Source organism: Berghia stephanieae, chromosome 3 (genome assembly GCF_034508935.2).
Source record: "Berghia stephanieae isolate SIO BIC M18660-M18661 chromosome 3, UCSD_Bste_1.3, whole genome shotgun sequence".
In the NCBI taxonomy this organism is placed as follows: domain Eukaryota; kingdom Metazoa; phylum Mollusca; class Gastropoda; order Nudibranchia; family Aeolidiidae; genus Berghia; species Berghia stephanieae.
The window spans coordinates 30,205,627-30,223,664 of record NC_088362.1 but is presented as its reverse complement, the minus strand read 5'-3'; the positions used below and the strand labels follow the sequence as shown (position 1 = coordinate 30,223,664).

General features: G+C 35.3%; 1 protein-coding gene across 4 annotated transcripts in view; it reads right to left on the bottom strand.

Annotated features, from left to right (window-relative positions):
* Positions 1-4,202: 4,202 nt before the first annotated feature.
* The window catches only part of LOC144967512 (uncharacterized), a 62,605-nt gene continuing 48,769 nt past the window's right edge, over positions 4,203-18,038 (bottom strand). For all 4 annotated transcript variants that reach the window (XM_078904885.1, XM_078904884.1, XM_078904886.1 and 1 more), the window contains one exon: positions 4,203-8,033. In XM_078904885.1, the coding sequence (XP_078761011.1) occupies positions 6,593-8,033 (1,441 nt within the window). In that variant the 3' untranslated portion in view covers positions 4,203-6,592. The remainder of the gene's footprint in view (positions 8,034-18,038) is intronic.

Below are 18,038 nucleotides of genomic sequence, written 5' to 3'. Positions count from 1 at the left end.
CTTGAAGAAAACGTCACAAATGCCAACAATGTGTGCTGTTGATGAATGCATTGGGACAATGTGTTAGTGTTGGTAGTAGAATGTATCTGCAGATTCTTTGGATTACGGGGCGTAAAAGAGCGAGGATGGATGGTCTTTAATGACGTTCTTCTTCTTCTTCCAGTGTCATCTCATGGGTTGAGGTCGACTTGAAATGACACGCCAATCTTCCATGTTGACGGCTTGCTGACTGCATTCGGCTGACGACAATCCTGTCCATGTCCTCACATCATCTATCCAAGTTCTTGCTGGCCTGCCTCTTCCTCTTTTCCCCTCAACTCTACCCTCGAGAATGTCCTTGTTGACAGTTTGATGGCGTCTTAGTTTTCTTGTTTTTATTACTTTCATTAGGGTCGGTCTGATATCGTAATGACGTTAAGAGAAGAGAAAAAGGTGCCATAACTCTAAACCCAGTAGATCAGTTGCACGAGGGCACACTGAAAACCCAGCACTCAGTGGCTACATAGAGAGGAAGAAGAGCTCGTGGTCGTCAGAGGTTGACATTTTTGACCCGATTGAGGCTGTCAACGAGCAACATCCCTACAAACTCCGAGAACACCAGGGATGCAGAGGACAGATCGTCGTGGAGGCATATGATAGGCAACGTGCATACAAGCGCAGGTCACGGATAAGTAAGGAAGTAACATTACACGTTTGTTCCTTGAAGTGAGTTCTCCTTATTCTGGGGATTATCACAAAGTTTTGAAACAAGCAAGTTAACTCACTCAATCCTAGAGATGTTTGCTACTTTTCAAAACTGGAAAAAATATGTTAAAAGTAAGCATGTACATATATAGTTTTATTCAACTGACATTAACATGTAAAAACTAAAAACATTAGCTTTGATACTACGCCTATAATTTGTCTCAGAAAAATGTAATTAATAGGCATGGGGTAAAAGTAACTCGGGTAAATTACGGATGTAGTCAGTGTTAGGGTGTGAGTGAGTTAAATGATGTCATTATGACATCATATTGTGTGTTTACCTAGAGACCACAGCCAGATTTGCTTCGGATAATTTCTTCTTACATTCTCTTGGATTGTGCACGTTTATGCATTACTGTGTCAACATATTATGATAAGGGCGTTTGAATCAAACGAGTTAAAATGCATAGCATTGTACTGTGTAATTGAGCACTTCTATGCATTACTGTGTCAACATCTTGTGATAAGTGCTCACAATCTAGTACGTTACGGGGTCTAGTTGGAAAGCATGTACTGGACATGGTTTTGGCTCCAATCCATCATTTATCTTGTCCTAGTTTGATAAATTCGAGAGCAAGAGTTACATGAAAATCCCACGAGGTCCATATTATCTGGAACATGAAACTATTAAGAAGTTTCTTGAAGATGTGGAAAAGCTGACAGGAAGACGGGCATCATTGTTTGCCATAGTTAAAAGACGGAAGCTTGCATGGTTTGGACATCTGGTCAGAGATGACAGCTTGTGCAAGACAGTCATACAAGGCAAGGTAGATGGTCAAAGAAAAAGAGGAAGACAAAGGAAAATGTGGCTAGGATAACATCAAAGAATGTATGAGCTGGCAAAGAATGCTTTGAGCACGTTTAGTGGATATTGAGCTTTATAAAATCTCTAGTAAAATCTTTGAGAATTCTATTCTCACCAACATGTCCTTGTCATCATCATCATCATCATCATCATCATCATCATCATCATCATCATCATCATCATCATCATCATCATCGCCGTCGTCGTCGTCATCATCATCATCATCATCATCATCATCATCATCATCATCATCATCATCATGGCTTTTCTCTCCGCAACTGCCAACAGAAACAAATTTCTGTCCTGTGCCATCCTTCCACATTCAGTCACTGGCTTATTCATCCATTCTTGTGAAATAAGTTTGAAATAAGGGACAGTTGAGCAGGCAGGGGAGGCAATAAATCCCCACCTATTAAAAAAAATTGAGCTTTCGTATATCGCAATATCCACTAAACGTGCTCAAAACGCTTTATAAAGGGTCCCTAACTAACAACAACACGTAACATATAGAACAAGACATGACGCCTATTCGGCAATAATAATTTTTTTTTTCGACTGAAACAACGCTGTTGACGGCCAGGTACTCATGTTATACCGGAGTACTATGATAGAATGTGAGTAAAGAGCCGTACTCAGGTGTAAAATTAAGTAGCTGGCCGTTAACAGTGCTGTCTCTGTCCGAAATTTTTTAAAAATGTAATATACCCTAACAGGCGTCATGTCCCGTCCTAAATGTTAAGTGTTCAATTCAATTTTAACACCTAGTTCATTCCAAAATGGGGGGTTCCGATAGCTCAGTTGGTAGAGCACTCGCGTCACAAGCAAAGAGACCGAGATCGATCCCGGTTTTCCACCTAGAAGTGATTGGGTAGCCGGGTCTGTTAGATCTGGTCGAAAGTGCTTTGCGATAGACTGTCGTCCCATCCAAAGGGTAGCAAGCAATTGCCATTGTCCGTTTTGCGCTACAGTAACCGAGATAAACTCCGGCTCCATGGGCCTAGTGGCTCGGAAGGACTACTCATCCCGAAATGGTACCGCTTTGAGATGGTTGGACACAAATGATCTGTTGTCTCAAAATAGCATCCTGTCAGGATGAACCAGTGGCCAAAATTAATTTTAGAGTTAAAGAGTTATCAGGAAAATTAGAGTTTCGTTTCTTTCGTTTTATAAAACTTTATCTATAGTCCTCAATAAATTGAGCATTTATATAGTGCAACATTCACTTTAAAACAGTATGCTCTTCAACCACGACAAGCCAGCAGCAACACTTAACATATGGGACGAGACATGACGATTACTATTAATATTCAACAGAGACAACCGTGTTAACGATCTGTCATGTCCACATTAAAAAAAAAAACAAAAAAAACTAGATATAAAGCACAATATCCACTAAACGTGCTCAAAGCGAACAACACGAAACATGTAGGACGAGGCGATATTACATTTTTTCCGACAGAGAATGCCAGGTACTCATTTTACACCTGAGTACGGTGAGAAAATGTGAGTACAGATACTTCTGATCCGAAAGCGAGTGTCATACTACATAGCTACTCACCAGATTCACGATTAGGAAGTGTGAGTAAAGACCCATTACCAAGGACTCAAATAAACACGTTGCGCTTAGAGTGGGACTCCAACAGAGTATCTACAGGTCCGAATGTGAGTGTAAACCCACAAGACCACATAGCCCCACAAAGATACAGTATATAGAAGTCCTGCAGAGCCATAATAGGGCCCATGGAGCCGATGTACATCCCGGTTTCTATAGCGCGAAACGGACAATTTCAATCCTCTTTGGAAAGGATGCCAGACTATCACAAAGTACTTTCCGACAAATCTGACAAATCCAGCTACCCAAACATTGCTTTGTAGATTGGATGTCTTAAAAATAAAACAACAGTTGACTGCATCGTTGATCAACATCGGGTCTGTTGCTTGTGAAACAAGTACAAAGATATAGACATAACACAATTTCCACAAAAAAAAAAATATTTTAGATAATAAAATCAAGTGTGAGTGTGTAAATCACCCTGACATAATAAAAAAAATTTAGCTTTCATATAGCGCAATATCCACTTAACGTTCCTAAAGCGCTTTACAAGGGGTCCCTGGCCAACAGCAACATTTAACATGCAGGACAGGACATGACGCCTTTTAAGGTGATTTTACAATATTTTCAGACAGAGACAACGTTGTTGACAACCTGGTACGCATTTTACACCTGAGTACGGTGAGAGAATGTGAGTAAAGAGCTTTCTCCAATCAACTGTGCGCCGAGCGAGTCTCGAACCCAGTTCCATCCGATCCGAAAGCGAGTGTCATTACACTTGACCACGTAGCCGCACATACCAATTTGAGGTGTTGGGTCACACATTCAATCTTGCAAGAAAAATTCAAGGTTTATTTGCATTTTTCAACAGAGATTTTTATTGATAATGTAATCAATTTGAAATATTTACAAGCACAATATAAGCACCATTAAACGATTCAAAATGGAACATGGCATAATCTATTCCAGAGTAGAATTACTCGTGTTGAATAGCTTTATATATATATATATATATATATATATATATATATATATATATAATCTCACCTCATCATATTCTAAATGATCCATGTATATCAATTTCTCTGGAATATAAATATATATATATATATATATATATATATATATATATATATATATATATTCAATTAGTGTGACCTAGCAGGTACATACTTCACCAGATTACATGACAACCCTCAGTATATTCACCCAAACCGTACGGCAATTTCCGACTCCGGGGTGAATTCTGTCGTATCCTAAATTATTTATACAAGTTTGTCTAGAAAACTCGTCCTCAATTTTCGACGGATTGATATGACCCTCATCTTGTCAAAGACCAACAAAAGTGGGAATTCGTTGAAGTCCCAGGTTTGAGCGTTTTTGACAACATGAGTATCTTTCTAATCGGTCAAAATTAGATGTCTTTCATGTGGTCAAGGGACGTTAGTAATGCTAACACATTTATTTATGTTCAGTTCCATTCAAGTTCGGTTCAATATATTTTTTTAAAATTAAATTTATCTTATTCGCTTCACTCACAATGACATTAATCATACATGTCTATATGATATTATCTATAATGTTTTTGATTATATAATTTGCTAATTGGAAAATCAAAGTTAATTCATGATTTTCTTTGTCAATTTTCTAAAACAAGCCTTTGAATTGAATCTTACTAGATTAAAGCAATTATTTTAGAATTACTTTTATTTTACACTCAATTTCTTCTTCTCTGTCTTGAAATGTTATAGATAATGGATACCAGTTCTGGTTAATTTATCTTTCCAGTGGATATTTTGCTTACAATTCTTGTTATAGTTCACCATCTTTATATACATGATTATCATTCTGCATAAGGCAAGGATTAATAAATACATATACGAATTTCAGTAAAGATACAATAATCATTAGTTTTCCCAATAGTTTTGTAGAAAATGTTGGATAAAAGAAAGGTTTTGTTCATCCACCATTCACTGTCCGATACAGCTACAAAAATTTTAGTGACCTGTCAACAAATATCTTTCTAAAGTTCCTATACATTTTGGAGAGTTCAAGCTATAGGGAACATTACCTCAAAAGTTTACCAAAATCGAGGGATGATATTATGTGAGGGAAGATGCGACAAGCTACAGTTCGAGATATGAGCCAAACACGAAGATAAAGTGTTACCCATAGCAACAAATTATTTATATTTTTTAAATTCATACCATGGGTTCTAATAGACATAGAAGGAAACTTTAAAGTGGTAAATGATCAGAAAGATATACTGCATACATAATTCAATTTATGAAATCTGCTGTTACTTTGAATAGAAAGTTAAAAATCCCCCCCCCCTTTTATTTTTTAAAACAGATTTAAAAAATAGAAGTTATTCAAATCAAGAATATTCAGCACACTAACCATTGCTCTTGATGGCTTTGATTAAATTTACGTTTTAAAAAAAAAATAATATTTAACTTTTAACACACAATTTGATTTCAAAAATTGAAGTTTTATATCACGCAATATCAACCAAAATGCTCAAAGTACTTTACAAGGGGTCCCAAGCCAATAGCATTACTTAAAATGTCAGATAATACATGACGTCAGTATGGTGCGATCCAATGTTTTGGACGAAGATAACTATTACCTACCAGATACTCATTCTACACTTAAATTATGCGCTGAGAGAATATGAGTAAAGAGCCTTTTCCAAGGACTCTACATTGTGCTTCCACTAGATTTTCTCGAACCTTGGACCCACTGGTCCAAAGATAACGTCTTACCATAACACCAGTAAGATCGCATAACGATGCTATAGATAGAATGAAGTTGACGTCACTCGCGTCTGTCTTATTGTTTTTGCCATCCAGACTACAAAAGTGCATGGTTACACAGAATTATGTAGTTGGTCGGGCTCAAAACCCTTCTTCAGCCAACAACGAAAAACAGTAAAGGCATAAATACATTACTAAATTCCAGATAGACGACAGAGATAATTGGTAGGTCTTCTCTCCTAGACTTTCCAAGATTCTACAAGTGAAGACCTACCAATTATATCTGTCCTCAATCTGGAATTTAGTCATGTATTTATGTCTTTATTGTTTTTTGCTTTTTTTGTTGTTGTTGGCTGAAGAAGGGTTTTGAGCCCGAAACGTTCCATGTTTGGTATTTTGTTCTTTATTGAAGCTTTTATATTCATTTTTTTTTTGTTTATTACTTTTTACAGTCCACATCTTCTAGCAGCCTAGTGTCACTTAATACAAGTCCACGTCATGCAATCCTTCGCCGTAGAATCCATTCTTGTCATTCACAATTACATTGTTCATGGTTGAAGGTCAATACGAATATAATTTTTCTTCTGGTATGTTATTTAGGAATCACAGAACTAGTAGAAGAAATTGTTTCTCTCATATAAGTTATTTTGAATTAAAAATGGATGTGTGTATGTGTCTCTTTGGGTTTCATTGTCAATTTTGTTGCAATGGTCATCATTTTCGCCTTACTGCCGGTCACCGATAACCACCAGACTCCGACACTAATTCATCATTCTCATCATTGACTGCAACAGGAAGATATACTTTGACCTTCACCTTCTTAGGGTCAGAATCTGACCCCTCACTACTGTCAAAACTTTTCCGTCCCGACAATTCGGATAAATTTTCTACGTCCTGGAAACCGCCATTGCTGTAGAAACCAGAACTTTCTGAGTTTTGTTTCCCACATGCAGCCAATTTGGCAGAATTTTCTTCCAAAACTGAATGAATTATATTGATCGTTTTCTGAATTTTGCTCATGCTCCGCGAAGTCAAGTTTCCCTCTCTACGTGGAGAGGTATTTCTCTCGCCGCTACTTGGTCTGTTTGACGAAATTGACAAACTCGAAGAATCAACGTCAGATACATAAATACCATTAACTTCAGACTTATGAGGGTGATCAGAATATTTGTTCTGTTTAAAAGACGGCTGCTGTTCAGAACTGAACCTATCAGAATCGTTAGCTTTTGAAACACATTTGTCCGGAGTGCTAGGTGGTGCACAAGGTCTTGAATCCCAGTTGTTTTCTTGATTTTTTTGGTGTGCAAGATATGCTCTCTTGGCTAGATCTTGACTGATTATTCCCCTTTGTTCGAGCTGACACTGAGAGCAATTGGGAAATGGGGAAGTCTCCATCAGTTTTCGGGATGATGCAAATTTGTTTCCAAGTCTACCTGATAAGGGAATTGATGAGTTTATTAACCCAGAAGACTCAGGTGGAACTGACCTCACTGACGAAGGGGTGTTGTTATGATCTTCATTGCCGCTGTGGTTGTTGCTGTTGGTTTTATCACTGCAGTTACAAACTTGATGCTGATGTTGCACTTGTTGTTGCTGCTGTTGCTGTCCCGTTGATTTAACTAACGGTTTTATATCCACTCTGTCATTTCTTATTAAGAATTTTCCAGTTTGCCAAGCTTCCTGGTGGCTTTTTACATGAAAGCCAAGATTAGCAATGGCGTCTTTGGCATTTAAATCGCTTCTGTTTTTATATATCCCTTCAATTATTTCTCTTTCGCCTCGAGTTAACGCTTTCTTGTCTCGAACAAACATCCGTCCAGGACTGTTAAAGGATGTCCGGGTTGGGACGTTGGTTAGAGGAACTGAAGAACACGTTCCCGAGCTAGGCGCGATGCTTAAATTTATATTGATTTTGCCTTTGTGGTTGTTCGTCAACCCATTGGTTTGGGATTGTGGGATATTTGCGATTTCCCGGTACAGTCTGGACACGGAGTAACAATCGCCTGGGTCTTCCGTCCAGTCGTAGAAACGAGCCACGCTCATATTATGACCTCCTCGAGGCATGATGAATGGGGACTCTCGGTGGCTGACGTAACGAGCAGACTTTGCCCTGGAATTCAGTGCAAGGGAGGGAAGCTCGCCACAGGCTGACGTCGATCTCCGAAACAGGAAAGGGCTGAAAATAAAAAAAGGGAAATCAATGTAGAATAAAGTATGATAAACAATGATAAATGTGAGTCCATGTTTCAGTTCGTTATCACGTTGGTGTGAAACCGATTGCAAAATTGATTTAGAGTTAAAACACAGTCATGGCTACACAATTTCAGACTTATCAAGTTTGCGAAACAATATTCATTATAACGAAAATTCGAACTTAGTCCTATCGGGCGGCGTCCCCAAGGTCGCATCAGGGAATTGAAAATTGGTTCAAAAATCCAAATCCTGCAAAAGCTTAAGAACGTTAGCTACAGTATCAAGCATTGAACCTACGGTATGTATCGTCGTTTTCTCGACAGGCATAACAATAAATCGCGTTACAGCATTGTAGTAAAATCACTGCAATCATTATGGTGTGGGCATTTTGGTGGGAAAGAGGAGAGAAGGAGTGAAATCTTTTGTTTAAAATCACATTAAAAAAATAATTGGCCAGAAAACTCGTCCTTTAAATATCGCTCGATTAAAATGAAACCTCCTATGTCAATCACTTTTAAACCTAAGACTTCCCTGAAAGCATCCTTCAAGTCTCAGGTTTGAGAGTTGTTTCTTTTTTTTTTTTTGGACAAGATGAGAGTCTTTTAGTCGATGGATATTCGAAGGACAAGATTTCTGGTGGAAATTGTCAAAATGTAATTCTTCAGAGTATGAGAGAAGAGGGATATACAACAAAAGCATGGAGATAACGGTCCCCGCCACTTGTATTAATTTATTGAAGTCCATCTGCCTCTGTACAATTCCAAGGGCAATAGATCTTGTATTTGCATTTGGCATAGCGGTCAGCCGGGAATTAGTCAGTATCAGTGAAGCTAGTAATAGTATTAGAAGTCCTTTTGGGTCATAAAGTTCATATGGATCCGGAGTTAATCCTTATCTAACTGTATAGTTGAAAAGAAAGGATAGTGACAATTATTGCTTGCTGAACTTGGGTAGGACGCTGTTGTTTTTTTTTTCAGGAAAGTACTTTCTGCGTGTAAGTGTATTTTAGTAGTTGTAGTAGTAGTTGTAGTAGTGGTAATAGTGGTAATAGTTGTAGTAGTAGTAGTAGTAGTAGTAGTAGTAGTAGTAGTAGTAGTAGTAGTAGTAGTAGTAGTAGTAGTAGTAGTAGTAGTAGTAGTAGTAGTAGTAGTAGTAGTAGTAGTAGAAGTAGTAGTAGTGATGGTGGTGGTGGTAGTAGTAGTAGTAGTGATTGTAGTAGTCGTCGTAGTAGTCATCGGCTTTACCATGCTCTATGAGTACTTCATATGATTCCATTGTTACAATTGCTGGCAATTAGGGTAAAGACTTATCAAAAGTATGTGTCACAGCATATTCACGAGCTCCAATATAACGACAGGTCCTTAAACCATGCACTCAAGAAGTCCTCAATCAACAACAACAACAACCCTTAGGACAAGGGTCCCTAGTTACATCAAAAGTAACTGAAGTAATAAGGAGAGTAGGGTCGCTCATCTCTTCTAATCTATGCCACACCAAAGATACAGTTAAAGTGCACTAAACTAGATACGATTCTTTCTGGCGTGTCATTATCAGAGATAACCGATATCCAGGTTTCAATGTAGAAGGATTGGACATTTTATTACGGTAGACTAGTATTCTGCCGTATTCTGGAAAACCCATATTTGAAAATGTGTCCAGAAAACTCGTCCTTCAAATACCGACCGATATAAATTTCCCTCATCTTGGAAACAAAACTCTAAAACCTGGGACTTCGCGATGTCTTCCTTAAACCCAAATTTGAGAGTTTTTGCCAAGATGGGTGTCATTTAAATCAATCGATGTTTGAAGGACGAGTTTTCTGGCCAAATTTTCAAATATGGATTTTTCTTTCCAGAGTAATTGTCCATGTTATCAGTAGAGGCTGTAATATGTGAGATAATGAAGACATCTGGTGGTCGATATCTTTGATTGCATTGACGAGAAAGCCGATTGGAATGGGGATGGTCAATTGGATCATTTGTTTAAAACCTGAGCTTATATATTAATCATTTCCACTCAAGCTCATGAAAACTCTTTACAATGAGTCCCAAGCCGGTAGCAACAATTACATGTAGCAGATGACATAAGGCCTATGAGGAGCCATTATATATTTTTTTCCAACAGAGCAATGTTGTTATCGGATTCTACGTGTTGTGGGAAAAAGTGAGAAAAGATACTTTTTCAAGGACTCAACTTTGCGCCACCTACAGTGAGATTCAAACTCTCTATGGACCTACATATAGATAGTGTGCGCTTAGCAAAGAAGGTCACAACATTGCCATCCGGAAGTATAACGGACCAACACACAAAACTATGTGTAACTTAAACGTTAATTGTCTGTTTAATACAGATTAGTGAGAATTACTCATAAACGTCATGGCAAAAAAACAATAACAAAGACCAGCCATTCTATCTATAACAAAATCACTAAAGCACACGACATATATAGATAGTAATATCAAAAGAAATTGAAACAGCAATGAAGATAATTTCTCTGATCTCTCTCCTAATCTATATCACACCAAAGAAACCGTTAACGTGCACTAAACAAGATACGATTCGTAATGTCATGTCAATATCAGATATACCCATATCCCGAATTCCTATGTAAAAGGATTAGACATTTTATTACGGTAGACCAGTATTGTCATTGCTGTCAGTAAGGGGCTGTAATATGTGAGATTATGAAGACGTATTCCGGCTACCTTTGATTGCATCGGTCAGAGACATAGTGGAATTCAGTGTAAACAAAAAAAATGAATATAACAGCTTCAAAAAAGAACAAAATACCAAACACGGAACGTTTCGGGCTCCAAACCCTTCTTCAGCCAACAACCAAAAAAAATAACAAAGACATAAATACATTACTAAATTTCAGATAAAGGACAGAGATAATTGGTATTTCTTCTCTTGTAGAAAAATTTGAAATGTTTCTTCAAGAAAAGACCTACCAATAATTCTCTGTCGTCTATCTGGAATTTAGTAATATATTTATGTTTTTGTTGTTTTTAGTTATTGGCTGAAGATGGGTTTTGAGCCCGAAACGTTCCGTGTTTTGTATTTTGTTCTTTTTTTTAAGCTGTTATTTTCGTTTTTGTTTATTACTTTTTACAGTCCACAGCTTCTAGAAGCGGTAGTATCACTTTGAATTCAGTATAATATGGTTGTTACCCATGCCCAAAACAATCAGTTCTACCTCAAAGACATAAAATATGCATATTAAAACTGGCATATCCGTATGAGCATTAACAACGCTGCCTACTTAAAATTTCAAAAAATCGAAGTTTCCAAAGGAAAATAAGAAAAATTCACTTTAAATAGAAATAAACAATTCGCTCTCATCATGATCCAAAAATATTCTGAATATAGGTTCTAAGAAGCAAAACTTTCATTCTCAACAAGATTTATTGAGTCAAAGAGACACCTATACAGCTCTGTAACTGGAGCCATAAATACGTATTTCTACGAATTATTCGGAGTACTAGGCAGATCTGCATTAATTATCACCAAGGCCATATATATTTTTACATATTATAATATTATAATAATAACCACCCATGCAAATCGAACCCCATTCAAAAGTTATTTAAGTATTGATATAATAATACTTGAAGTCTATTGACGGCACAATAGATAAACCATACTAGGCATTAAATGTAATAATAATATATAGACTTTTTTTTCATTCCTTATTAATTCCCATATTCATAGAGGTGTATTCTATAGCAAGGTTACATGTTTATATCAATTGTTTGGATTTTGATCTAATTTTACACTCCATGACTCCACTTGTGAGAAAACAGTACGTCGCTAAACTTATTATTATTAATAATAAAATATATAAAATAATAATAATAATAAATAATAATAATAATAATAATAATAATAATAATAATAATAATAATAATAATAATAATAATAATAATAATAATAATAATAATAATAATAATAATAATAATAATAATAAAATAATAATAATAATAATAATATATAATAATGAATGATATAATAATAATAATAATAATAATATAAATAATAATAATAATAATAATAATAATAATAATAATAATAATAATAATATAATAATAAAAATAATATAGTAATAATAATAATAATAGTAATAATAATAATAATAATAAATAATAATAATAATAATAATAATAATAATAGGTATGTGAACGAACGTAACAATCCAGTATTCAGTCGAAATGACCCAAATGAAGAATAATATAGAGATTAATGTCCAAGTTATTAGAACTGGGGAACCCGATAGCTCAGTTGGTAGAGCACTCGCTTCGCACGCAAACCGACCTAGGTCTCTCCTGGGTGAGATCGAGATTGTTTCTGACAACCCCCCTCCCTCCCACCCCCACCCCCTACCACCCCCACCCCCCCCCCCCCACCCAACCTCACTTTTACCCAACAATGATAGGATATCTAAGTTTATTATATCTGTAGCGTCCTAACCAAGGGATAGCAAGCAATTGCTATTGTCCGTTTCACGCTATTTAAACGAGGGTAGACTCGCCTCCATGGGTCTACATGGCGGGCTGAAGATCTAGTTTTTTGTTGGTTTTTTAAATAGTTATAACTATGATATTTGTTTTTTGTTCTTTTTTTTTTTTTAAAGTTTAAGAACCAAACATAACATGGAGGAGGGTTGTTGATTTTTAAAACTTAAGAGTGTATAAGGTAAGCATGAACTGGAATTTTAAGTCTCCATAGAAATCCCGTTTTTGACAATTGGTTACATAACATAATACACACAAACACACACGCACACAATATATATATATATATATATATATATATATATATATATATATATATATAATATATATTATCTGTATATATAGTCGTGAGAAATTAATTTACATGGATAATATAGAGTGCTCGACAATTAAGGAGCTCGAATTATATTTATCCGAATTATTATATATATATATATATATATATTATATATATATAATATATTTATATATAATATATCATATGTAGATCTATTCCAATTCTGCTGTCAAAGAGTGGATATCATTGACGTGAGCTTTACAATTGTAGCACCTAAGAGTTCTTGTGGTTTTAATTACTACTTGTTCTACAGCTCGCTACGAAAATAATAATTAGGTACTCGTAAAGAATCAATGCATTGAACAGTATCGAAGTTGAATTGACAGACTTGGACACAAATACAATAAAATCAAATCTGAATCTATGAAATTTGATATTTTGAAAGGAATTCGCTTTGTTGTCATGTAATCAAAATAGCATGGGCCCGTGTCTGATGAAGCATTAAAATTATATTTGTAGCTTAATCATTGATTAGTTATGTGTAACAAATCTTCTCAAAACCGTATTGTTGTTATTAGATAGAGATCTAAACAAGTGTACGAAAGGTGCCAGACAAAGCAAGAAAGAAAAATACAAGAGAAAAAAAACCATCCCACAAATTTGGTCGACACCGTCTAGGGATCGAACCTCAGACCTTCTTTAGAAGTAGTAAGATCACCAGATTAATGATAAGAAAATCGTAACTAATAGCCTGGATACAGTTTTGTTTCTGTGTGAACCTGGAACTCAAATTTGACGTTTAAGACCAATCTTCTCGATTTCAGTTGAAATTTTAAAAAATTAAACTCACGACTTTTTAAATTATGTTCATTGTGTCAATGTAGGAAAGCAGGCACGTGTGTTTAAAAAAGATCTGAATAAGTCTATATGAAACAGTGCTAGACGAAGCAAAAAGACAGCCAGCGAGCCAGGCTGAGTTTTTGGGGATTGGGTTTTTGTTTTTGTTTCTTGAATTCTAGTCTCTTTCTACGCGGCTATGTGGTCTAGTGGTATGACACTCGCTTTTTGATCGGAAAGTCCTGGGTTCGAGCCTCGCTCGGCGCATAGTTGAGTCCTTGGAAAAGACTCTTTACTCACATTCGCTCACTGTACTCAGCTGTAAAATGAATACCTGGCCGTTAACAGAGTTGTCTGTATCCGAAAAAAAGTTGCTATATCGCCTAACAGGCGTCATGTCTCGTTCTACATGTTAAGTGTTGATGTTGGCCAGGGGCCTCTTTCAAAACGCTTTGAGCACATTTAGTGGATATTGAGCTATATAAAATCTCAATCTCTTTTTCTATGACACTGTTTCACACACACGTTTTCAAAAACTTTTTAATCTGAAGATTTAGATTATATGCGCTTGGCTAAGAAGCTCATAACATTGCCATCCGGAAGTATAACGCACGAACACACAACACTCTGTGTAACCATAAACTTTAAAAGTCTGGATAATACAGTTAAGTGAGAATTACTCATAGACGTGGTAGACAAAAAAAAAATAATAATAACAAAGACCCGAGTGACGTCAACTTCGTTCTATCTATACTCATGATAATATTGATGAGGCGAGTTAGAATTTAATCATGATTTGAGAGAAAATTAGTTTTGTCTCAAAATAGATAATAAAAATTGTTTTTCTTCACTCTGATCAATGATTTATATTTGAGGGATTGGAATGTCTTCCGTCTCCGCCTAATGCCCTGCCAAGGCCTAATGTGTTTCAAATCTAGAATCAATATCCCTTCATCCCCCTTAATGATGAATGAGCTACGGTCATAAACTACAAAAACAGAACAAGAACATGAACAAAAGTAACAGCTATTTTATAACCACTCTCAGTCACAACAAACTAAAAACAAGAATATTCACCAGTAAGTTAACAGTAAGTTACCTGGAAAAAACACGTATTTAAAAATTTGGCCAGAAAACTCGTCCTTCAAATATAGATCGATTTTAATGACCCTCATCTCTGTGAAAACTCTCGAATTTGGGATAAAGTAAGACCTCGCGAAGTCCCAGGTTTGAGAGTTTTTCGCGTTGAGGGTCATTTAAATCAATTGATATTTAAACGACGACTTTTCTGGCCAACTTTTTAAATACGTGCTTTTCCAGAGTTCGGCAGTTAATTGGATAACAACAATAACAACTGTTTTACAGTCAATTCTGTGCCCTGATTTCCCTCATCATTAAGAGAACATAATGCCTTATTGATTAGAGGAAATAGTATGCGATCAGAAATCGAAACTTAATCAATTCTTTTATACTTTTCACTCCGGTGATAAATGTGGCCTTTCCTACCTGAAGTGTTAGGTCGAGTTTTTGAGCTTTTCAATAATTTGGCTGAACAAAACAGAATTTTCTATTAAACTACTGATGTCGAATAGCACATGGCGTTTGTATAGCGCAATATCCACAAAACGGGCTCAGAGCACTTTACAATGAGTCCCTATCCAATAGCAACATTTAATATGTAGGCAGGGCAAAACATGACTGACGCCTGTAAGGCGACATTACAATTCTTTTCGATAGAGACAAGGCTGTTAAAAATCAGGTACTCATTTTACATCTGAGTATAGGGAGAATATACGAGTTAAGAGCCTTTTCCAAGTTCTCAACTATGAGCCTAGGTGCTTCCGATCTGAAGGCGAGTGCAATACCACAGAGACCGCATCGCCGCACTAAAAGGGGAATAAAGGAACATCTTTATTTGTAATCATCTTGTATAATTCTAAAGGCAATGGGTATAGGTACTCTGGGTAGATAAATGGATTTTTTCTGGCTTGATGAAATCATCACTAAGTGTTCTTATTTACATCTGATAACCCAAATAGTTATGGGCTCATTGTTGTAATGGAGATACTCTCAAAATAGCATAGAATATTGTCGATTACAATTATATAATAATAATAATAGTGATAATAATAATAATAATAATAATAATAATAATAATAATAATAATAATAATAATAATAATAATAATAATAGTAATAGTAATAATAATAATAATAATAATAAAACCACATAATAATTTGAATACAAATAAATCGACGTGTTCATATATGTCCACTTATGGGCCCAGTTTAATATTATTATAATGGAAATATTTTGCGTCATTTTCTTTTTTTTTTTATATTTCCATTACAACAATGAGCCCATAAGGAATTGGGTTATCAGACCTGCAAATAAGTGCACGTCGAAATAGATCATAAAGCACAGTAACACACAACAAAGAAACACATCCAAATCACAAGTCAGTACAATTACTACTTTTACGTCATTTTCTAACACTCACAGTTAGTAGGTCCTGGCTGTCATTGCAGTCAACTCAAACTGCCCAGTACAATGATATTTATACTATATCAACCACCCACATTCGTTTTCCAATTCATTACACACTAATTGACCAAATAACTAAGTGATAAAATAACCCTATTTGATTCAAATAGCACGTAGGTCATGGTTGCAAATCATTGGTAACGCTATGCTATGCCAAGTCAAGCTACCAAAATCAACGCTATAGCCTAGCCTCTCTCGTAACCTCCAACAAAAATATGTAGATACAAATTATAAATGCATACTTTTAATAAAGCAAATAGCATGTGCCCTGCTTATTATTAACGTACGTATATTTATTTATAAGGTAATTTATTATTAAGCACACTTGCCCGACATATATATCATAAAGAGATTATTCCGCTCCAAGAATAAAGTCAAAGTAATAAATTCACACAGTGACAATAGAAACAGTGGCAGCGATCATAATGACGTGCATGATATTACTTCAGTGATTCCCAATGTTTCCGAAAGGAATATACGTTGGATAGTCGGAAACCGGTTGTTGACAACATCCGCGAAATAGCATTATAGTTTGGGAAATGGTAATGATCCAATATCAATCAATTTATCACGTCAATGCCTAAAACTGGTATAATGTTTGGATAAGGCGAATCCCAATATATATATTATATTATATATATATATATATATATATATTATAATATATGATGAGGAGGAGGAGGAGGGGGAGGAGGATGATAATGATGATGATATAAATAAATCTTGATTATTAATTCAATTATCAGAATGAAAACCACTACGACACAAAACTGTTTTGATTTGGTGGGTCACGTATAGAAAGCGCCATACGAAAAATAAACAATAACTAATTTATATCACCTTTTCAATAATTGCCATTCCAGATTTCTTTCTTCTTTCTTCTTTTTAATTTCAAGATTCCTTCAATTTCTTTTCTGTGCCTATTTCTATCTAAATCCTTTTCCAAATTGTAACGCCTAATATTGCGGTATATTTTGATATTTCTTTAAATTGTTTTATCATTCAGTCTTTTTTTAAATATAGAATATTTACTTTTTATTCTATTGTAAATAGTTCTGTGCTTTGTATGAAACCTACTTAAAAATTCTAGTTTTTCGTTCCTTTATCCTTTGTTTAAATACATTCTTCAGATTTATTGCCCTGCAATGATTGATAGGAATTACATGAGGTAACTCCATTTGTATATTATTTGTTGATCCAAGACGATGGAATAGAATGTGTGATAATGAACATAAATCAAAAGCAATATATATATATATATATATATATATATATATATATATATATATAAAGTGTGTGTGTGTGTGCGTGTGTGTGTGTGTATTTATTTTGATTTACTTCCATTGACACACAGTCTATTGGATCATCAAGGGTCGGCAAATGATATATATTATTTATAAAATATTTGAACAGCTCCTGTTGACTCCAACAATTCTGTTTCAGGCACACTGGGTAATCTACGGGGAGTAGATCGTTATCGCTCCTCTAATATTAAAGTTATATAATATAAATAAATATATTTCTAAATATAACAATTACCCCATCACCATTAACGCTTCTTTAGCCCCTGTTTTATGTTTATGTTTGAAAGTTAAAACTCCGCATGGTCGGTACAATCAAAATTGATATATATTGTTTAGGTGCGTTATATGTAATACACATTTTACCGTTATCCATTAAATCTACAAAGGGTTAATAAGTAAATCGGGGTCACGCATTAATCTTGACGGATGTCATATGAAGTCAATGAGTTCTAATTAGATTAATTTTTGACGTATTGCAATGCATGAGAGAGAAGTTGCCTGAGGCATGGGGTAGG